The 22,932-nt window shown below is 51.3% G+C and overlaps 1 protein-coding gene, 1 long non-coding RNA gene and 1 other non-coding gene across 3 annotated transcripts in view; all 3 read left to right on the top strand.

Moving 5' to 3' along the window:
• The first annotated feature begins 323 nt into the window (after nucleotides 1-323).
• Nucleotides 324-2,868, top strand: LOC111727268. Its single transcript, XR_002774856.1, has 2 exons — nucleotides 324-1,469; nucleotides 2,293-2,868. It is a non-coding gene; the product is annotated as an uncharacterized LOC111727268 (long non-coding RNA).
• Nucleotides 2,869-12,538: 9,670 nt separating this feature from the next.
• The window catches only part of RHOF (ras homolog family member F, filopodia associated), a 15,815-nt gene continuing 5,421 nt past the window's right edge, over nucleotides 12,539-22,932 (top strand). Inside the window, exons 1-2 of the mRNA XM_003796006.3 lie at nucleotides 12,539-12,734; nucleotides 13,027-13,114. Of these exons, the coding sequence (XP_003796054.1) occupies nucleotides 12,597-12,734; nucleotides 13,027-13,114 (226 nt within the window). The 5' untranslated portion in view covers nucleotides 12,539-12,596. The remainder of the gene's footprint in view (nucleotides 12,735-13,026; nucleotides 13,115-22,932) is intronic.
• Nucleotides 19,957-20,018, top strand: LOC111727297. Its single transcript, XR_002774876.1, has one exon. It is a non-coding gene; the product is annotated as a U7 small nuclear RNA (small nuclear RNA).

Here is a 22,932-nt window from a genome sequence, read left to right as displayed (position 1 = left end):
GCTGCTGCTGCTGCCCGGGAGGCGGCTGGCGGCGGAGGCTCGGCTCCCAGTAGCCGCACATCCCACAATACACCGCTAAGGAGCCCGACCCGAGCGCTCACCCTCCTCCTCTTCCTCCTCCTCCTCTTCCTCCTCCCCTCTCCTTCCTCGCTGCTTCCCCAGGCACTCTCCCGGCGGCGGCAGCTGCGCCGCCAAAGCCCCGGGCCCCAGCGGCCCCCCACCCCTCACTCGCGCGCTCCCACACTGCCTCCCCCCTCCCCGGGGGGAAGGCCTTTTAATTTATTTATTCTGCTGGGACTGAGGTGGGGGTCTTGGCTGGCGGGGGAAGGGGGTCTCCCCGGGCTCTACCTCCCGCGCCTGGGGCTACCCTCGGAGCCTCAGCCGCCACTGCGTGCGCCTCGGGCCACCAAAACTGTTTTCAAACTGCCAGGACCGGAGGTGGCCGCGTGGGGACTCGGGGGAAAGGGCTAGGTTTTGGGGGGCCGATTGTGTGTTTGCACGCTAAGAAGCCTTGAGGGGAGATGCAGACGTCTACTCGAGAGGAGTTGCAATCGAGGTATCTGCGCTCCGGCTTCCTCTTCTGGCCCGCGACCCCCTCCCCCGGAACGGAGCTGGGGAGGGGAAACCAGGATTTTAACCAAATTAGCATTCACATTCCTGGGAGGATGCAGCCCTCGCCTGGAGTTGGGTGATAGAAGCTTTTTTCTCTGTTTTTATTTTTGGAGGAGAGCGCCTTGTAATTGTCCTGAACACATGCTTCTCCCTCCCCCTTCTTCCTTCAGCCACCAGCGGAGGAGAGAGTCCCCCTTTTTTGCATTTATCTTTTCCTTCCCCTTTCTTTATTAAAGGTCCGGGAGTGGCGGCAGCCAATCAGCGCGCGGCTTCCATTTTGTGAGTTCAACTCCGAGGCTCTAGGGCTGCATGAGGACGCATTTGCAGCCCCCTATGCCTCTCTTTTCGGGCGGCCGAGGCGAAAAAGCCGCCTTGCTGGGGTTTCGTGATGGTGTATTTCATATTGGGGCTCTTTTCGGGGTTTGTAATTTGGCCGTGGATAGGTAATTGGCTGGAGCAGGGCGGCAGGGCGCGGCAGCCAATCAGCGCGCGGCTTCTATAGGGCTTGAGTTATTAGACGCTGATCTCAAAACATCCTTCATCAGACACCAAGGAGAGGCCAACAGATGAGGGAAGCCATTTTTCTGCAATGGAATTAAATGGCCAAGTGGGTTTTTCCTTTGTTGCAAATGGGGAATGTTTTTCCTTTGACTCCACCATCCAGTTCAGGACGCCTCAATGTGTTGTTTAACATTTGTCAACAGGCCACAGGATTCAAAATTGGAAGAATGAAGAAGACTTTTTAAAAAGATCTGGACTTTTCCTTATGACTTGGAATCCATCTTTGTCTTGTATAACTAGGTCATAGCACACCATTAATGTCAGCAGTTAACAATTTTGAATTCCAAAAAACCTAAGTAAATGACATATTTAATTTTTTTCCTCTTTTTTTCTTTGGGTGGGTGGGAGGGAGCTCGGAACTGTCTTAATCTGTATTCTCTTGGCTGAACAATAAATTTTTAAATATATAGTTTCCTCTATTAAACACTTAAACCTGGCCATCTTATTAACTCCTTCTCTCTTTTTAACAAGGTAATGTTTTAAATGTATAGTTTTAGGACTAGCGAAATGACAGCAACAAAAAATTGTGAGCAGTTGTTACTTTTAAGTTTTAAAAAAATCTTTAACGTTGTAAGTACCCAATCCATTATGTCCTTATGCAGTGCAGTTTTTCATGTTAATGTTGCTGAGATGTCCTTAATTTTCCGAACCTTCATCTGCATGTGTGTCTTTGTCTCTCTTGTCTACGATACGCCAGTTAAAATGCTTTTAGACGATTTTGCTTTTATAAAGCTAAGGTTTTAGCTTTATGCTTTTGAAAACGTTCACAGCAATAAATGCTAGTCTCTTTCTTCCCAGTAACGTGTACACTTTTCTTTGAAATCGATCTATTTGAAGAAAAACAGTTTTGTTTTTCTCCTTTGGTGGGGTAGGGTGGAAGGGGGGCTGAGGGAAAGGAAGACCTTCTCTTTGTGTGAAGAGACTAAAGCCGTCACAGGAAACTAGATTAAAACTGGAAAACAAGTCCTAGCTGGTTCGAGCCAACACCAACCTTAACTGGGGGTATTTTCTATGGTAGTTGGGTGGCTGGTGCGACTTTTGCCTTTTGTTTGATTTGACTGTGTATTTTCGCCTTTTGTCTCTTAATTGACGATCATACCATTGCTATATCCCGAGCAGTAAACAGTCCTCAGCGAAGCCGCCTTTTTGCCAACCCAACACTGGAGAGTTTGCAGAAGTGGAAGGAGCAGAAAATGCCATAGAGTGTAACTTACAAAAAGGTAAACATCAAAAAAGACAACACCATAATCCCCAAATTTCCCAACTAAACAAACAAACAAAAGATATTTTTACAATAACATCTCCAAAACCACCGCCCAGCTTGATCTTCTAGACTCCATGGCACCGGGCTGAGCGGGTAAGTAAAAAAAAAGAAAAAAGTGACTTTTGCCCCTTCAAGGAAATCCTTTTGCAGGCCAAGGGCTGCAAGTGTTTGGGAGCTGAGGGGAGAGAGGAGGATTCTGGAGCTTTGTGTTTGGCAGTCGGAACAGGGAAGGGGAGTTAGACAAGGAAGGTTCTTAAGACCCTCTTTGTCTTTTTTGCCCTAGAGGAGAGAAGAGGGGACGCTGCAGCTACTCTCTGGCAACCAAGAAGCCGCCTGCGCTCGACCCCCTTGTCCTTCCCAGGTCTGAGCCTTGATTCGGAGAGAAACTGAAGTGCTTTGGAGACAGGGGGCTCAAAAGACGAGGAAACCTCCCCGTCCATCCTTGGGCCTCTTTCCCTTTTGATTGTGGTGATTTCGTATCCCGAAGTTGGCTTTTTGGGGCTCAGGGGCGCGCCTGTGCCTCCAAAGGGAAAAAGGACAAAAGGCCGGCGTCCATATTGGCACCATGACGCAGCATCTCTCCCGCCTGCAGCTCTGGGCGCTGCCTGTCTTCCCCGCGCTAGCTCCTCCCGTCCAAACACGAGTTTTGTTTTCAGGCTTCGAGCTCATCCGCCGGCTGGGGCTGGCGGGCAGGCCGGGCCAGGGCTGCGGTGGCTAATGGCGGCCGGTGCTCTTTCTTCCTCCCTCCTTCCCCGGCTGTTGGAAGTGCGCAGCCGGCGGCCAGGCCAGGCCCCAGGAGCCCGCTGGGTACCGCGTCCTGGGCTGGGGGACAGATTTCAGTGGCCCTTTCTGGGGCTGCGGGCCTAGGGGACGTCGCGAGCCGCAGCTCCCGCGCTCGCCTCCGCCGGGTGCGGCGGCCAGACGGGCGCCATTTCGCGCGCCGCCCGTGGCTGGGGCGGTGGCGACCGCCGCGCGCCAGTTGGGAGGAAGGGAGGGCGGCGGCGGTGGCCGGGGGGAGGGGAGGGGAAGCCGGGCTAGCAGCCTCCTGCGTTCCAGGCCGCCGGGGGCCGAGGGAGGCTCCGATTCGGAGGCAAGGCGGGCACGAGGAGGCCTCGCTCCGGCTCGGCCGCCGCTGCTCTTCCCCCTCTCTAGTGTACGGGAGCCAGTGGCACAGGACCTCGAGGCTGGTCCCTGAATCCGGTCCTCGGGAAGTTGCGGAAGCCCCCGCGCGGCCTTGCCCAGACCCCAGGGGGCCCCCTCTCCCTTAGGCGTTCAGGCCTGGCCTTCCAATAGCACTTTGATGGCAGAGCAGGAGGGGCCGGTTGCACCCTTTGTCCCCAGGTTGGGCGAGGGGCCCTTGTGGTGTCCGCAGACGCCCCATTTGGCCGCTCAGGGCACACCCCCTCCAACCCAGCTCTCCAGGAGGGAGGTGGGGGTTGGGGCCTGGGAAAGCTGAGTGGGCCTTCCCCCGGGATCCCCCAAGGCGGAGGGCTGTAGGGTAAACCCTCAGATCTCCAGCCCTTCCTGGGGGAGGGGATGCGGTCGGGGCGGGCCTTTGGAAATGCAGATGAGTTGCCTCCTGCTGCTAGTCGCCCGAGCTGAACCTTAGTGACTCAGGCACCCCCCCCCCCACGCTGTCCTTTCTAGAGTGAGGGTCGCCTTAGCTGCTAGGAGGGGAGCTGGCCCTATCCGGTTTGCATTTGGCCTGTCGACTGCCTGACTGACAAGCCGGGGACGACCCTAATCTGCCCTCCGGCTTTCTTTACCCCTCCCAGGTTCTTTGCGGGATAGGGGCCAACGTCCAGATACCCCCAGAGTGGACAGTCCTTTGGACAACAGAAGCAGGCTTAGTTTGACTCTGACAGTTCTCCCACTAAGGTAGGTGTGAGCCCTTTTCCATGCCTTGTGGGAGACTGGGGGGCTTTGGCCTGCAGCCTAGGGAGGGCGGGACCCCAAACCCGCTGGGCTAGTTATGCAGCCCCTCCCCCACACAGATATGTGCCTGTGTGTGTGAACTGCGCTGCCTGCTGGGCCTGCTCGGCCATCCATCCCTGCCTGTCAGCTTCTGTTGTCAAGCATGTGGGGCGTGCAGTTCTCTGCTGAATTTAGCAGCATACTAGAGGCTGCACTTGCAAGTATTTCCCAGTTGTGTGTTTTAGAGTGGAGGGAAGGCCCTGGATGCCTCCTACTTTTGAAAGGTATAGGCGGCTGCCAGAAAGTCGGTAGTGCTGTGTGGCCTTTCCTTCTCACCATCAATGGGGCATGGCATGTGAACTGACAGTATAGCTGCTGGTGTTTAGTTGCTAGGGAGGTGAAGAACAGAGGGACCTGAGATCTGGGCCTTTTTCTCTGTCAAAGAGCCTTCCATACTCCTCCTTGCAATCCCTCCCCACTTCCAAAATGGACAGATGTGTATAGTCTTGTTTCTAGAATCAGCCAAAGCTGGATTTGAAACCTGGCTAGCCATTTATCTTTATGAGCATATGACCTTGAATAAGCTGCATGGTCTCTGAGCCCCAGTTTCTTCATCCACAGAAATGGGGCTCGATCACAAACTCGATTCCCAAACTGGAGTGGGCATCAGAATCACGGTGGCAGCTCATTCAAACTGCATTCTGGACCTGGTCCCCAAGTGTCTAATGTAATAGGTAGAGCCTGAGAACTTGAATTTCTAACAAGTTCCCAGGTGACACTGATGTTACCTTTGGGGGACGCATTTTAAGACCCTTTGGGCTAGATAACACCTGGGGTATTGCTTGGTTCCTGGCACGTAGTAATTGGTTTCCTTCTGTTCAGACCAGCTGATGTCACGTGGCTTCCCCTCCTCTTTGTCTGGGAAGTTCCTCAGCTGGAGATTTGTGGCCCTTGATCTCTGCCCCCCTTCATGTGATCTCTAGTTTGTGATGTCTTTGATGAACCATTTGGGTCCAGGTTCTACTCATCAGGCTGCATCTCCCATTTGGTCTTCAGCTTTCAAGTCCATCACCTCTGCTCCCTGGTACCCTGTGCCCACCAGGATTTTTTTGGCAGCTTCTTGGTGCTTAATCAAGGAAAGCTGTAAGTCAGCTGTGGGTTGGAACCTCCGCGGTGCTAGTGACCTTGGGTAAGCCTCTCCCTGTAAAAGGGTGATAATGATGCCTGCTGGAAAGGGTGGTGGGAGGATTAAATGCGATTAAGGGGGCTGTCCTCAAAGCAGGCTTCACAGGCTTGGCCTCCATTGTGACTGTGATATTGCTGGGAGTGGGGGCTGGGCTGTTTTGAGAATTCCTCCCCCACCAGCCCACCTGCTGAATAAAGCACGTGGTACAGCCTCAGGGCAAAGGGGAAACTGGCTGAAGCATCTAGCACAGCTTTCCTCCTGAGTAGTTTGGGTCTGCCTGAGGGTAGAGGCCTGTCCCAGGCGTCCCCTGGTGGGGTCATAATTTGTAGTCACCTACTCTTGGCCTGTTGAGAAGTGACTTGCCCAAGGTCACCAGGCCACCACTAGTAGAGCCAGGATGGGGTTCCAGGTGTTCTGACTCCTATCCCCATCCCTATGCCCCACCCCACCCCAGCTGTCTGGGTTATTTTGGGCTCTCTTGCCAGCTGCCTGCTGGCCTCGCTACCAGGGGTTGTCTGCTTGGAAGCAAGCAGTGTGGTGCTGTTGGCTCCTGCCTTAATGTTCTCTTTTGCCCAGAGGGAGAGGTGTGCCCCTCTGCATCCTGCTCCAGTGTCTTCCCCCCCTCCCCAGTACAAGTATGTGTACTTTCATCTTTGCTGAGAGGAATTGATGAGGTGTACATTCATATGCACAAGCCTCCCCTCAGTCCACACTCCCTAAAACCTAGTTTTCAGTTGCTCTACCATTGAGGAGCTCTTTGAACCCCTTGAGCCTCACTTGGCCTGTCAACTGCCTGAGAGGGGTATACCTCCTTTTAGATAAGAGTCTTCGGCACTCCCAGGTTGGTCTTTATCTCCCACTGGCCTCGGATGACTGAATAATTGATTGTCTTCTGCCTACAGCTGCACCCAGGCCAGCTATAGCCTGTTTCTCCACTCCCGCCCTAGAGCCAATTAGGGAGCAATTAGGTGCTAAACTGTGGTCTGGGTGTGATTCTCAGAGAGGAAGCTGGTACCCCACCTGGAAGAATTGTGCCCCTCTCTCCACTTGAGTCTCACCCCCTCTTTCTCCTTTTTGTGTCACCTCCCTTCCCCATGTCACTCCCTGGGAGTGAGGGAGGACAAGGCACTCGGCTGCAGGTCACCTATGAGCTTGGGGCAGTGCATGCCTGGCTCCAGGCCCCAGGAGAGGGCCACGCCAGCAGAAGAGCAGCCTGGGCTGGGAGGTGGCTGGGCTTGCCTTACTACTGGGCCATCAACATCCCCGCCTCTTCCGGTCTGTCTACCGGGAGCCCTAGCATGGAATAATGACCTTTCTGACCCTCATGGTGGAGATGCAGACTCTGCCTGGTAGAGAGGTACCCCCACCATCTCTTGTCATGTGGGTTCAGAGCTTGCCAGCTGGTGTGTTTCCAGCAAGTTTTTGCCATGTGCACACAGGGAAAAGGGAGTTGGGTGATAGCTTTTGAGTTGTTTGAGTATAAAGGGAGTTTTGTGTCCTCCTGAAGTGGACCTCCCATCCCTCAGGTTCTCCTGGGCAGCAGGGTCTGGGGGAGTCCTCAGAAGGTCAGGCATACAGCCCTGTATTCCCCTGGCCCCTTCCTGTCCCTGGAAATGGTTTCACCTACTAGAGCCCAGTATCTTCTGCCTCATGGGAGGGGCATCTTGGGTTATTCTGAGGCACCCAGGGAGGTGATGATTATAAGTGTCAGCCTCTTCAGCCTGACCTGGGCCTGCTGGACTTTGCCCTGAAAAGATCAGGTCCCTGCTGCCTTTCTGGGTTCCATTTCCCTGTTGGCCTCACTGTGACACAGGCCTCTGTGTGTACACAAATGAGTTTACCCCACAGATGCCTCCTGGCAGCTGCACTAGGCTTCTGTGTCCTGACGGCTTTTGTGTCAAGAACCAGAACCAGTTTAGTTGCATACCAGTGGGGGCGGGGGGAGGTCAGGGATCGACCCCATCGTGATTTTGTTGTTGTATATTTATTGAAAGAGCTGGGAGTTCACCCTTTATGACTTTTGTTATTAGACCCTTACCCACCCATCTGTGACACTTTGGAATGTCAGCAATCTTGGATCAGCAGTTTTCAACATTTTTCTTACAGGCAGTGATGAGTTGTGTCTTCCAGGAAGAGCCAGTATAGTAAAGTTAGCAGTGTATCTGTGTTTGGTGACCATCAAGGTATATATGAGTGAAAATATAGGATATCTGATAATTTTGTAAATCCATTTATGTCAAGTAATGACTTTTTTTCTCATGATACAGACACAAATATGGCGAAGAGGTAGTATAATTTGTCAGTAGCTGACAGTGCTATGGAGAGAGGGGGCTCAAAAGGAGATAGCCAAGATAACTGAAGAACTGATAGTGCCAGGTTTTGAAGGAAAGAAAGAAATGGGGGCATTTTCACTAGTTCAGATAGTGAAAAAGATGAATTCGCAGAGGTGGAACTTGAAATTATTCCTTCTGAGGAAGAGAGTGAAGAGGAAGATGATGACAATGGAGAAAAAGAAATGCAAAATATGGAGCCCAAGAGAAGACCACGCCCATCTGTAAAAATAGAGCAGCCTATGGTTCAGATGACAGCACCATCAGGAAGGGCTTGGAACTCATATTCAGTGAAGGATTAAGGGAGAGAACAATCAGCTCTTACTATGAGACTCAATCAGGAGTACCATCAGGAATAGAACCCAAAACGCCATTGGATGCTTTCCAACTATTTATTGATAGTGAAACTGTGGATGTAATTACCAAGTTTACAAACCAGAAGCTACATCTAGTCGATGAGTTATGTAAGGACGTATTCATCCAAAATTCTGGCAATTTTGTAAAAGAAGAACTATTAGGACTAATTGGAATTCTTATAAATTGTGGTGTATGTGGGCCAAGTAAAGACAATACCTGAGCTCTTTTCAGTGAGAATTTTCTAGTTTACCATGCTACGTTTTCTGAACACAGAATGTGACTCCTACTGAAGTGTCTACGTTTTGATGATGATGCAACACACAAAGCTCGCAGACAGCACGATAACTTTGCTCTAGTTCAAGAGCTTTGGAATATGGTTATAAATAGCTCTCACTGCACTTCAGTCCTCATGAATCTGTCACTGTCAATGAAGAATTGGTGTCGTTGCATGCATGTTGTCCATGTAGACTTTACAAACCAACTGAGCCTGGGAAGCATGGAATTGCAATGAATCTTTTGTGTGATTCTTCTACAAACTACTGTTTTGCAGCAGAGCTTTACACAGAAAAATCAGAACCTTTGTAAAAAGACTAGTTCAGAACTGTAACTGGGATTAGTCTGGAAGAAATGTTGCCATGGACAGAAAGTTTACCTCGATTTCCCTGGCTTTCAACTTGCTTCAAAAGAATATAACCACAGTTGGTACTGTTGGCAGTGATAAAAGGGATTTGCCTCTAGAACTCAGGCCAGCGTTAATGAAAAACTGTCCATCTGGTACAGTGAGATTTGCCTTCTTTCCCTATGTGATATTGGTAAGTTATTGGTGTACCTTCCACACAGTATGACGATATGAAGATGACAGATAACCAGCCTGATGTAATCCACTTTTACGACGTTACTAAGACAGGTGTTGACACACTTGGTAAGTACATGAGGTCACCGAGGTTGGCCCCTGACAGTTTCTTCCACATCATTGACATTGTAGCATACAATTCACATGTGATTTTTTGAGAAACAAATAGCCACTGGTCGTTCAAATAAACAATTGGGAAGAAAATGCTTTTTGAAGGATTTGGCACAATAGCTGTGGAGAAAACATGAGAAGGCACACCCAAAATGCAAACAGTCACCACAAAAAACATGCAATGGTGGGGCAGTGTCTGTGGCTCAAAGGAGTAGGGCACTGGCCCCATATGCTGGAGGTGGCAGGTTCAAACCCAGCCCTGGCCAAAAACAAACAAAAACATACAATGGCAATGAATCTTTGTGGACACAAGTACAATCAAGGATAAGGCATGGTGACAAGAGGAACAGTTCATACTGAACCAGAAGGAATAGTTAATGAGACAAGCAGTGGAAAGTTTACCCAAAAGAAGGGTTGCTGCTACCTTTGTTCCTGGGAGAGACCAGAAATATTTGAAGGCATGCAATGAATGCAGCAAATACATCTGTCCCCACCACAAAGAGAAGAAAATGTAAAGAAAAGGACATGGAGAGAATGTGACTAAAGTGTTGTTAGTTACTTGTACAATGATCTATAAAATAAGTAGGTTTTCATGAAATTATAATACTGTGTTTCACTGACTGTCCCTCCTTTTGTGTTTATTGGGTACCGAATTGGCATTGGTATGTGACTGCTATAACCTCTTTCTTGCCTTCTACAACTCTTCAGGAATTCCCAGTGGATCTCAAGTTCAGTGGCATACAGTGACCGAGGTCCTTGGAACAGCGCAGGTAAGGGAACAGCCTCTGGCCAGCAGGCATACTCAGGTCCTCGGCTGGTCTGGCAGCCTCTGAGAAAGCTCTGAGCAGCTGGCGTGGCTCCTGGGTATTTTTAGCTACAGATCCAGCCCCACCATCACCACGGGAGCCAGATCCAAATTAAACATGCTCTAGGCTGGACAAGGCTGGGGTTTTGCCAGCCTCCTGGCCAGGCAGGGGTGGGTGGCAGGCTGGGCAGTGTCAGCTGTTCTGCTTGGCCTGGAGCTGGGCTGGGAAGATGCACTTGTGCCCATTTCCACCCTTCCTCTTTCCCTCCCTCCCTCCAATTTTGTGCAAGCTTGTCTTAAATAGAGATTATAGCCCCATTTATCAGATGGAGAAAGTGGGAACTGAGGTCTGAGGATTTTGAGGACTGTCAGGCTCTTGTCCAGTGTGCTAGGTTTCCAGTGACACTCCTAAATGAATTCTTCCCCTTGCAGATGGGGCAGCTGCCCTCCCCTTCTCCCTCCCTCCTTCCAAAGTCCTCTCAGCTTCAGGCTCCCTGAAGCAGATGCCTGGGGCAAGTTTCTGAGGTGTCCTCCCCTCCTTGAGTGACTGTCACTGCACCCTGGCTTGTCCTCCCCCCTCTGGTCCTGGGAAAACCTCACTTCTCACAGGTCTTTGGACCTACCTAGTCCCTCCACCTTTGTTACTCTCAGGCAGCCACTGAAAGATAGCACCAACTAATAACGACTCCCTGTTGGTTACCCCCAGAGAGCTCAGGGCCTGGCTGTGGCTGGGCACCTCCTGTTCAGACTTTTGTCTACCCTGCCAACCTCCTTGAACTTGGCAGTTGTGTCTTCCATGGTGTCACCCAGTTGCTCTAACAGCACTGCCTGGCTTCCCCTTCTTCCACAGAACCAGACAAGGCTTTCCAGCCCCCACACCTTTCCCCAGGCTACATACCCATTCTGCTTCCCTTGGCCTGCCCTCCACACTGCCAGGCTTAGCTCACATGCCAGCCTGCGCTTTTTTAAACCTTTCCTGAGCTCCTAACAGACAGGAACACAATTACTTCTCAATAAAATGTGTTGCAAAAAAGGAATGGATGACTTGCTGTAATTTGTGGGGGTGCTTGACCTAGAAGATGCCTATCTGCCCAGTGTCAGGAAAGGACTTCCCGGCGCCCAAGCTCCCCTCCCCCCAACCTGAGGGGCCAGTCCTGGCTTGCCCTTCCCAGCGCCACTTTGGCTTCCACGGTAGTCATTGCTGCCCTCTGGCGGTCAGACCCTGCCTTGCACCCGCTGGTGCACTGAGTACCTTGACCTGGCATTTATGGAACTGCCAGGTTGGCACTTTACCTCCACGAAATGAAGTTTACCTGACCCTTGCTGAGGCCCTGAGAATTGGGAGTCTTCGGGCTGGGCTCAGAGGCAAGAAATTTCTTTTTTTGGGAGGGGGAGACTACGTGAGGTCATTTGCCCGCTTCCCCAACCAGGCTGCTGGGTGGATTTTGTTAAATATGGGCTCCACCTACCCCAGGTGGGCTCCCCTTTGCCGTGGACCGGCTGTGGGGTCTTCTGCTGGCCCTAACCATTCGTCTGACTGGTGCAGGGGACAGTCAGTCCAGAGTAGTAAGGAGGGAAGGAATGGGGGCCACAGATAACAGCCAGCTACCGCTGCTAATACCTGCATGTAGGAGGTGCTGTTTTGATCAAGGGATGAAAGGGTTCCAAGGGACAAAGGACACGCAGCTGCCGCAGAACACTTAAAATTAGTAGGTGTGGAGGTTACCAGTCTCCAAAGTCCACGGAAGGGGACCCAACTGATCTGAACTAGATTTACCCCCAACCTGCCTCCCTCCCGGATGATGTCTTGCTCTATTCACAACTCTGGCCGCTCCTGGGAGGAGGAGCTTGCCCTCGTCTGTCACTAGCGCTCTGTGCGGCCTGCGCCGAGACTATTTCCCGGCAGAGGGCGCCCGCGGTCCATACTGCGCTCCTATGGAAAGGGATTCGGGTAAGCGGAACCCAATTTCCCACTGCTAGCCCGCACAGACACAGGGCTCCGAGGGCCAGAGCAGGGGGCAGACACGACTCCCCAAGTCAGCTTCTTCCCCGGCACCACTGCCACTACCTCCTGTGGGGAAACAGGCCAGAGGCAGACTCACCTCAAACCACACAATTCAGACAGGGCAAGGGTGGGGGGCTTTTCCCGGAGTTTGAAACCTGGATTCCTCGAACCCGGGAGCTGGAGACACAGCCTGCCAATCAAGGGAGCCCTGTCTAAGGGGGGCCGAACCGGCCAATCAGAGGGCCCTTGCCAGAAGGTGGGGTCAACCAATGAAGGACGCCCAAAGTGGATGGCCCAAACGATCCAGTCTTGCTGGCTGGGGGCACGCTATGACGCTCCGGGATGGAGATGGAAGGCAGCTGAGCACCGGTTTCTCAGATACCTCAGTTTCTCTGGGACTAAGAGGTCGCTGGGTAGGGACTTCAGCATAGAGAAAATAGGCTGGGAGGCCGGCCAGGGAGGCTGCCTGATAGAGGTGGTTCAGGCTCCGAATGGGCGGGGTTTCCCTGGCCCCGCCCCTGCAACCGCCCCCGCCCCAGAGCGCTCAGCTCCGGCTGTCCGCCAGGCGCGCTGCAGCTAGTGCTTCTAGCTCCGGGCTATGGACGCCCCCGGGGCCCCGGCCCAGATCGCTGCCCCAGGCCCGGGCAAGAAAGAGCTGAAGATCGTGATCGTGGGCGACGGCGGCTGCGGCAAGACTTCGCTGCTCATGGTGTACTGCCAGGGTTCCTTCCCTGAGGTGAGATCCCCCCACCCCCAAGGTGGGCTGCAGGACATAGGCTGGGGTGGCGGGGATGGACTTGGGACCACTAGGGGTGAGGGACATACCTCAGCCTGTGCCCAGACCCCGGACCCTCGGGGCTCTGGCGCCCTGAGCGCGGAGAGGCAGCTGCCACCCTGGGCATCCCCTTGGGAATTCCAGAGCCTAGCAGCAGGTTGAGGAGACTGAGCTGAATTGGGTGACGGTGGTGAACGGTGGGGGTCCAGCTGAGGGTTCTCTTTAAGGACCAGCCCCACCCCTTCTCCCACAGCACTACGCACCATCGGTGTTCGAGAAGTACACGGCCAGTATAACCGTGGGTAGCAAGGAGGTGACCCTGAATCTCTATGACACGGCCGGTGAGTGTCTATGCGCGCCCAGGGTCTCTGGCGTCTGACCGAGGGGTTCCCCTACCCGGGCATTCCCCCACTGGGGCATCCCCACCCGCAGACCTTTGCAAAGCCCTGACTTCCCATCACTCCTGGGGGCTGTACAGGGACCCTGGCCAGTAGCCACTGGACCACAGCCCGCCTGGATGGCCTTGGAGGCAAGGGGCCTCAGTGGATCCATATGTAAATGGAGGGCGTTCAAAGTGAACTCCCTGCACCCTCCCAGCACTGATACGTTCAGAGCCCAGGACTGGCTCCTCTCCTATCATTCTAAAAAACCATTAGCTACATGGTTCCAGAATTGGTGTGTTATATCCTGTGGTCTCTGAGGACTCTGTGGGCTGCAGATTGGAGTCCCCTAGTGCTAGGATTGTGTGGGCTGCATTTCTGCACCCTGTGGTTCTAGGACACTCTGGGATGCAGATCAGAGCCTAAGGGATTCTGTGGCCTGTAGCCTGCAATTCCATGTCCTAAAGCTCCAGGATCTTGTGGATGTGAGTTCTGTGTCCTCTGCTTCTGGGATTCCATGGACTGCAGTTCCTGCTTCTAGAATTCTGTTGCTACAGCTAGTTCTGTGCTTTCTTGGCTTCTTGGGAGAAACCAGACAATTCTATAAAATGAATGGAGGAAGGATCAGAACTCTGGGGAACCTGGGACCAAAATAAGGTTCTCCCTGCCACCTGCAGCTCCTCACACAAGTGGATTTTATGAATTTATGCTAATTCTATCCGTGTTATTAGCCTCAGTCTTGTGATGGGTGGGAGGATGAAAAGACCCCTGTTACCTCTGGGCTCCAACATTGGAGAGCAAAGGTTGAGATCCCTAGGTGAGGCCTCACCCAGCCACTGTGACTCAATGTTTAGTGACCTACGTGGAAACAAGTCAGCAGTTGTCCCTTCCCCTGGCATCCAAGCCTTGTATGTGTGAGGTGAAGCCTCTCACTGACCCAGGGTGGAGCAAAAATCCGGAGGCCCCCAATCTCCCAGGCAGATCCTGGAGAGGATCAGAAAAGGGGCCATTCCAGCTTCAGACTCTCCTCCATTCTGGACTTAAGCAGGTCCTGCAGTGACCTCTGAGGACCCTCACCTCACCATTGGATGGGGCCTCTGCAATGCCACCCCCAAAACAGAGCATACCTCCAGCCCCGTGTAAGCTAGGAAAGCCAAAGGCTTGAGGAATTCCCAAGGTGTGGCCGGGAGGGCAATAAAAGTCATGGTCTGTCTAGAGAATTTATTTTCATGTCTGGGAGTCAGGGGAGGGCAGGGTCATTAACCCCAATTGTGGGTGGGGTGCCAGTGGGGCAGAGACATTGCACAGCAAACCAAGGCCCTGGAAGAGTCAAGGGACTTTCTCTCCTCCTTCTGCCCTCAGAGCCTCTCCCATCAGAATGAGGGCTGGGACCCCTCCTAGACATTCTGGCCTTGTACAGAGGAAGATGCTTAAAGAACATGATTAGATGCTTAAAGCAGATTGTGGTGTGGGGGCCTGAAGGTGCTAATTGATGCAAGAAGTATTGTGCTGCAGAGCTGCTGCTGGAGGGGTGGGGGTGTGCCTGTCACCTTTGTCTTTAGCAGTGAGAGACCACAGCCCATCCACTATCCCATCCTATCCCTGTCACTGCCTTGTAGTCAGACCTGGGCTTTGAAGCTGGTGCCACTGGCTGTGTGTCACTGGGGACATTTGGACTTAAGTTTCCACATCTATCATCAGCACTGAGATAGTAGTGGGGATTGTGTCAGATTAATATGATGTATAGCACTCCGAGCAGGGGCTGGCACTCAGGAAAGGCTCAGGAAGTATTGTCATTGTGACTTTTAAAAACCCTCCCACTGTTCAGGCCCTCATAAGCCAGCCTCTAGCTGCTGCAGAGAGGCCAGCTCTCTTTCCTGACCGGATTATTCTGAGCAGAGAAAAGCAGTGCTAGGGTTTGAGCCCCACAGTGAGTTCTGGGTGTAGTAAGCTGGCCTCACGGTCAGCATGGCTGACCAAGCAGGGATCCTCAGGGGAGAAGAAATCTGGTTGCCCCCTCCAGGATATCCCACTGTGACCAAGGAGGCCCTGTAGTCCAGAGGAGATTCCGTGGTCTTTGAGCAGTGTAAGGAGAGACTGGGTCTCTCACACGTGCAAGGACCAGCACAGTGCCTGTCACAGTGCCAGTCTGGAGAAATGATTGTGGGATGAAGGAATAGCGACTCTGAATTCAGGTGATGATGATGATTCCTCTCTACTTGTGGGGTAGACGGAGATCAAGGGCACATGGCAGAAAAGGGTGGCCAGGTGACCGACTAAAGCAAGATAGAGGCTAAAGATGAGGGGAATGGCCAAAATAGAGACGAGTTTAGTGGAGGTTTTTGTAGAAGGTTCTAGAACCCAATGGGCTAGACCCAGTCTCAACCACTGGTGACCAGAGCTGTGGGACAGGTGTAGCTCATGGGAGACAGAATTTCTCAACACCCAGGATTGAGTGGTGGCCCTGCATGGTGCCAAGACCATACCCATAGGGGCCCACACAGAAGGGCAGTCTCGGTGCTGGTCTCCATCCTGTGGAAGCAGTTCCAGACACCACGGTGGTGGGAAGGTGGGTGACAGGGCTCTCAGTGCTCGAAGGTGAAGAGAGGGTGGGGCTGCGACACCCACTGCTCTCGAAGCCTCACCAGGCACTGACAGCCTCAGAGGCAGGAAGCTGTGGCCCAGCCTGAAGTTTCCTGGGCTGGGAGGAGGCGGGGGTGGGGGTGGGCGGGGTGAGGTGAGCTGTTAAGACACCAACTAGAGACTGAGCTGACTGTGCCTTAGGGCAGGATCCAGGGCACAGGTTGGGGTGGTGTTGCCCTGGAGAGGTGAAGAGCTACAGTTGCCTACCTGGCCTGAGATGGAAATAGTAGGAAAAAGTAGGGGGCAAAGAAGTTGCTAAGACAGGGAATTGGGGACAGGAAGATGTCATGCACTCCAGGAGCACTGGAGGCCCTGGGGCAAGCTGAGACGGGATGAAGCGGAGCATGGTGTCACCTACTAAGGCAGCCCCAGCCCCAGCCCCAGCTTCTCCTGTCTCTGGGGAGGAAACACAGGTGGGTGGGCCCCAGCCGGGTTAGTAAAAATGGGTTCCTCTTCTGGTAGCTTCTCTCACGCTGCTGTCATACCCTTCCCATGACCAACACCCTGGCCAGAGCTGGGAGCCATCCACCCTCTGTATGTCCTCCAGCAGACTTGGGTACTACCGTGGCCCAACAATACTCTCCTCAATCCAGATCTGGGAAATGCCCATCCCACAAAGAAAATAACCCTGTGTGAAGTGAGAAACTCACTTTCAACAGCCCTACAGTTCTGCAACTTTTTTTTTTTTTTTGAGACAGAGTCTTATTATGTCGCCCTTGCTAGAGTGCGGTGATATCACAGCTCATAGCAACCTCTAACTCTTGGGCTTAAGGGATTCTCTTGCCTCAGCCTCCCATGTTGCTGGGACTTCAGGTGCCTGCCACAAAGCCTAGCTATTGTTTTGTTGTAGTTGTCCTTGATGTTTAGCAGGTCTGGGCTGAGTTCAAACCCACCAGCCCCGGTGTATGTGGCTGGCACCCTAACCACTGAGCTACAGGCACCAAGCCTCCGCCAACTTCTTAAAGGCAGGTAGCTTCAAGGAGCACCTAGGCCGAGGACTTTTCCTGGCCAGAAATAAATGCATGTAACTCTGGGACTTTTATAAACTCTTTTTTCTTTCTTTTACATTTCTTAATGAGGCCCAGGTGAGGTTCGAACGCACTGCCCCCGGTTGGGCTGGTGCCCTAACTACTGAGCTACGGTGCCCAGCTCTTTATAAACTCTTAAGCCCATCTGTAAAGGTCAGTGGGACCTCTCTGTGACTATGGGCAGGTTACATGGCCCCTTTAAGGCATGGCATTGTGGGTAAAGTGGGGGAGAGTAATATCACCTTTGGCTGGGAAGCTCTGCAAAGCTTGTGAGTCCAGCGATTCTGAGGTTAGACCTCCCACCTGGGCTACTAACTTGCTTTGGAAGTTTCTATTTCAGAAGTAAACACAATAGCAGTCTCTCACCTCTGCTCAGCATTGCCCAGCCTGGTGTCCTTTCACTTTCTATATCAGGAGCAGGGTTATCAACCCCTTTCCCAGATAAGGAAACTGAGAACCAGAGAGGGAAGGCGCCAAGGACCTAGAAAGAATATGCCTGAGTGGCACCTGGCTCTCCTGACTCAAGATAGGAAAGGGTATCTAGAACACTGTAGCCCTCCCAAGGAGGCATGGGATAAACAGCATTAGAAGTACCTCATCTGCAGATCACCAAGTGGAGCCCCACACTGAATCCTGAGGATAGCTGAGCCAGAAAGGCAGCCTGGAGGAGCTGAGCTGGCACCTGGGCTTTCCCTTCCAAAAGACTCCTCTTTCTTGAGATAGCTATATTGACAGGCTTAGGGCTGGGGCACACAGGGTAAGGATTTCCTTTATACCATCTGGGGTAGGCTGAGAAGAAAGGCATCCCAATAGCCCCACCTGTGGTCCTCTATTATTAATGAGGCTTCCCCTTTGCTGTGTGACCTGGAGCCAGTCACTTCAGCTCTCTGTGCTTCATTTTTTCCACCAGAAAAAGGGGGTAAAATAGTGTCTACCCTGTGGGTTACTTGTGAGGGATGATGAGTTATTGCAAGCTCTGAATGGGACTTGGCATATAATGAGTAAGCCTTCCCAGGTAAATACTATCCATATGGGCAGCACCATAGCTCAGTGGGTAGGGTGTCAGCCACATATCCTGAGGCTGGCTGGTTCGAATCTGGGCCAGGCTAGCTAAAAAAACAACAATGACAACTGCAACAACAACAATAAAAATTAGCTGGGAGTTGTGGCGGGCGCCTATAGTCCCAGCTTCTTGGGAGGCTGAGGCAAGAGAATCTCATAAGCCCAAGAGTTTGAGGTTGCTGTGGCAACCTCACTGAGGCACTCCACCGAGGGCAACAAAGTGAGACCCTGTCTCAAAAAACAAAATACTGTCCCGTCCATATTAACCTACCTAACCAGTAGTCTTTATGATTACTGTCATCACGGCTCCCCTAGTTTTCATTATCTGCATTTCCCAGATGAGCTGAGTGAGCTCCAGAGGTTAATTCCCAGTTGGCCAGGCCTGGGAAGGGTTCCTGGAAGAACTGGCACTTTCTGAGTGGCCTGGCAGACAGCTGACCTTGGGAACTAAGTTAGCATTCCAGCTCACAGGGTACCTGGCCCTGACCTTGATGAAGGCCCCCTCAGCCACCAGGGCTCTTAACAGATTTTGCCCGCCCAGCTTCCCTCCCAGGGTGGCTGCTTGAATTAACACAGGTCAGGAAGTGAAATGTCCTCAAGAGCAAGGGTTGTGTAAACCCATAGAGATTATTGTCACACTTTCTTCACCTATTCATTCCTTTGTTCCTTCGTTTACTAAACCTTTACTGAACTTGCCTGTATTCCTAGGGATACAACACAGTATAGAGGTGACCCTGTCCTCAGGGGGAGATGAACAAAAATAATAAACTGAAAAAGATTGTGAAGTCAGGGAGTGAAACGTGCAGTAAGGCAAAATGAAAGTCATAGGAAAGACTTGGGAGGAGGCCATTTCACAGTAGTCAGTGAAGGCCTCTTGGAGGAAGTGACATTTCTGCAGAGACCTGAAAGAAAGGAGGGAGCCAGTGCTGCTGCTGCCTGTCTAAAGAGGCTTCTGAGAGAGGGAACGTAAGGGCAGAGGCCCAAGTGGGGCGCAGGCTGGTACAATTGCTTACAGCCCTTTGTAGTCTGACTTCCTCCTTCAGCCCACCGTCCCCTGACTCCTCCACATCTTGCCTGATGTCATCGCAGGCTGTAGTTGCCAAACCCAGAGGGCTCATCTCAGCCCTGTCTCTACTGAAGTTGACCAAGAATTTTACAATTTGAAGACAATTAGCCTATGAAATGCCTGCCAGGTGCCAGGGTTTATTTTTAAGGACAGACACGGTCCTCTCCTCGTGTTTCTTATAGTCTGAGGGGCAGACAGACAGTAAACATCTCAGTACAAATCCTGGCAGGTATATCAACAGAAAGCACCCAGTGAGACCAGTTTAGAGACAGTAAGCATGGGTGAGGAAGCCTCTCTAAGGAGGTGTCACTTAAATCCATGGCAAATTAGCCACCCAATAATGAGAGGACGGTCTGAGCATGAAGGGCCCTACTTGACGATTACAGTCATCGCCCTCTTATCTGTGGTTTTATTTTCCACAGTTTTATTTTATTTTATTTTAGAGACGGAGTCTCACTTTGTCGCCCTCAGTAGAGTGCTATGGCGTCACAGATCATAGCAACTTCAAACCTCTGGGTTCAAGTGATTCTCTTGCCTCAGTTTCCAGAGTAGCTGGGACTACAGGCACCCTCCACAATGCCCAGTTATTTTTTTTAGAGACAAGGTCCTGCTCTTGCTCAGGCTGGTCTTGAACTTGTGAGCTCAGGCAATCCACCTGCCTTGACCTGCCAAGTGCTGGGATTACAGGCATGACCCACTGTGCCTGGCCTATTTTCCACAGTTTTAGTTACCTGCAGTCTGAAAATATTAAATAGAAAACTCCAGAAATAAACAGTTTCTAGGTTTTAAATTGCACGCCATTCTAAGTAGTGTGATGAAATCCCCCACCATCCCACTCTGTTCCCCGCATGCTCGGATATGAATCCTCCCTCTGTCCAGCAGATCCACACTGTCCATGCCACCCACCATGAGCCACTTGGCAGCCAGCTGTGTTATCAGATTGACTGCAGCAGTTATCACAGTGCTTGTGTTTGGGGAACACTTATTTACTTAATAGTGGTCCCTAATATTACAGCTCTTTTTGAATTTGTTTATCAGGTTTTCTGGTTCTCATAGGAAGACTTCCACGTAAAAAAATTAATAACTTACTAATAGTGGCCCCTTAACGTAACAGTAGTGAGGCTGACATATTGTTATAATTGTTCTGTTTTGTTATTAGTTATTGGTGTTAATCTTGTACTAATTTAGAAATTAAACTTTACTATAAGTATGTATGTATAAGAAAAACATAGTATTATGTTGGGTTTTGTACTGTCCAAAGTTTCAGGTATCTACTGGGGGTCTGGGAACGTACCCTGTGGATAAGAGAGGACTACAGTACTTGTTCACTACTGCTGTAATTGTGCTATAATTATGAACCCTGTTGTTACATCCTAGAGGCCCAGAACCTATTTTTTCACAATACAGAACAAAACAAAACAGGGTGTTAGTATGTATAAGCAGAAAGCACACTCCACTTGGAAGCCAGTGAACTGGGTTGGCTCTACACAGTCAGCGATTCAGCAGACTCAGGCAAGTCACTTTACTTCTATGAAACTCAGTTTCTTTATGTGAAATAGGAGTATTCACAATTTCCCTATAATATCAGATGTAAGGATTTCTTAATCATTTGTAGAAAAAAGCACTTTAAAGAGGCCTGGCACAGTTGTCCACACCTGTAACCCTAGCACTCTGAAGGCCGAGGCAGGTGGATGGCTTGAGCTCAGCAATTCAGGAATAGCCCGAGCTGGAGCAAGACCCGGGCTCCGGGTGTTGTGATAGGCACCTGTAGTCCCAACTGCTGGGGAGACTGAGGTAAGAGGATCGCTCGAGCCCAAGAATTTGTGGTTGCTGTGAGCTCTGATGCCACGGCATTCTACCGAGGGTGACAAAGTGAAACCGTCTTTTAAAAAAGCACTTTATAAACCATATAAGGCTCAGTGCCTCTAGCTCAGTAGCTAAGGACGCCAGCCACATATACCAGAGCTGGTGGGTTCTAATCCAGCTCAGGCCTGCCAAACAACAGTGACAACTACAACAAAAAAATAATCAGGCATCGTGGTGGGTGCCTGTAGTCCCAGTTACTTGGGAGGCTGAGGCAAGAGAATCGCTTAAGCCCTAAAGTTTGAGGTTGCTGTGAGCTGTGATGCCACAGCACTCTACCCAGGGTGACATAATGAGACTCTGCCTCAAAAATAAATAAATAAATAAAAACCATATAAAGCACAAAGTATATTATTATGAAAGTAGAGGGAAGGCAGTTATCCTGCAAAAGGAGTAGGTCGTTAGTCTGCATGTTTAAGAATCAAATGCTAGGAAGGAAATGGGGGAGGGGAAAGTAGAAACGAGAGAACATTCCAGGTGTGAGAACACAAGTACATGGCTCTGAGACACAAAAGTTCAGTGGGTTTGAGAAACAAGGAGGTGGCTGCCCTGGCTAGACTGCAGTGAGTGCAGGGGTGTGGAGGGAGGTGAAGCCATGTAGACCATGAGAAGTCTGGAGTTTTATACAAGGGCAGTAGGGAGCCAATGAAGGTGCTTCAGCTATGGAGGCAGGAGTAGAATGTGATTTGTATATTAAGATCCATCCAGAATGGATTTATCTAAGGACTGCAGGAGGCCAGGGAAAAGGTGGCACAAGAGACCAATGGGGTGTGAGGATGCTGCAAGGGGATGAAGCAGTAGACAGAGACCACTGCCAGCAGAACTTTCTGCAGTGATGATGGAGGTGCTTTGTGCTGCCCAGTTCATTAGCCACTGGCACAGAGTGGCAATTCATCACTTGAAATGCAGCTACCAGCTTGGCACCTGTAGCTTAAGCCGCTAGGACCCCAGCCACATACACTGGAGCTGGCAGGTTCGAATCCAGCCCTGGCCCGCCAAACAACAATGACAACTACAACCAAAAAATAGCCGGGCATTGTGGCGGGCACCTGTAATCCCAGCTACTTGGAAGGCTGAGGCAAGAGAATCGCTTAAGCCCAAAAGTTGGAGGTTGCTGTGAGCTGTGACCCCACAGCACTCTACCGAGGGCTACAGCTTAAGACTTTGTCTCAAAAAAAAAAAAGAAAGAAAGAAAGAAATGCAGATACCACAGCTAAAGACCTGAATTATCTTTTATTTTTTAGGGACAAAGTCTGTCTGCAATGGTATGACCATACCTCACTGCAGCCTGAAACTCTTAGGCTCAAGCCATCCTGTTGCCTCAGCCTCCTGAGTAGCTGGGACTATAGGCACAAGCCACTATCTCTGGTTCTTTTTTTTTTTTTTTTTTTGAGAAAGAGTCTCACTACATTGCTCTCAGTAGAGTGCCCTTGTGGCATAGCTCACAGCAACCTCAAACTCTTGGGCTTAAGCGATTCTCTTGCCTCAGCCTCCCAAGTAGCTGAGACTACAGGTGCCACCACAACGCCTGGCTATTTTGTTGTTGTAGTTGTAGTTCTTACTGTTGTATGGCAGGCCTGGGCCGAGTTCAAACCCACAGCCCCAGGGTATGTGGCTGACACCCTAGCTGCTGAGCTACAGGCGCTGAGCCTCTGCCTCATTTTTAAATTTTTTGTAGAGATCAAGTCTTGCTATCTTGCCTACTCTTGAACTCCTGGCCTCAAGCAATCCTCCTACCTTGGCCTCCCAAAGTACTGGCATTATAGGTGTGAGCTATCACTCCCAGCCTGAGGAGCTGAATTAATTTAAGTTTCAATAGCCTCACAGGACTGGCAGCTACTCTGATCCTTCACCTTTTCTCCAGTGTTGTGGGGATTCTGGCTGAAGGACAGTCTGCAGTGCTCCTGTTTACTAGACACTCTTAGGGTCCCTGTGCATCAGGTATACTGGCTGGGACAGTCCTATGAGGTGGGTCTTATTATGATGTCCATATTCCGGCTCGGCGCCTGTGGCTCAAGTGGCTAAGGCGCCAGCCACATACACCTAAGGTGGTGGGTTCGAATCCAGCCCGGGGGCCCGCAACACCAATGGGGACGTAGCATAATCAGGTAGGACAG

Source organism: Otolemur garnettii, unplaced genomic scaffold (assembly GCF_000181295.1).
Source record: "Otolemur garnettii isolate 467f Iridium unplaced genomic scaffold, OtoGar3 scaffold00099, whole genome shotgun sequence".
Classification (NCBI taxonomy): Eukaryota; Metazoa; Chordata; class Mammalia; order Primates; family Galagidae; genus Otolemur; species Otolemur garnettii.
This window is presented reverse-complemented; position numbering and strand designations above follow the sequence as displayed.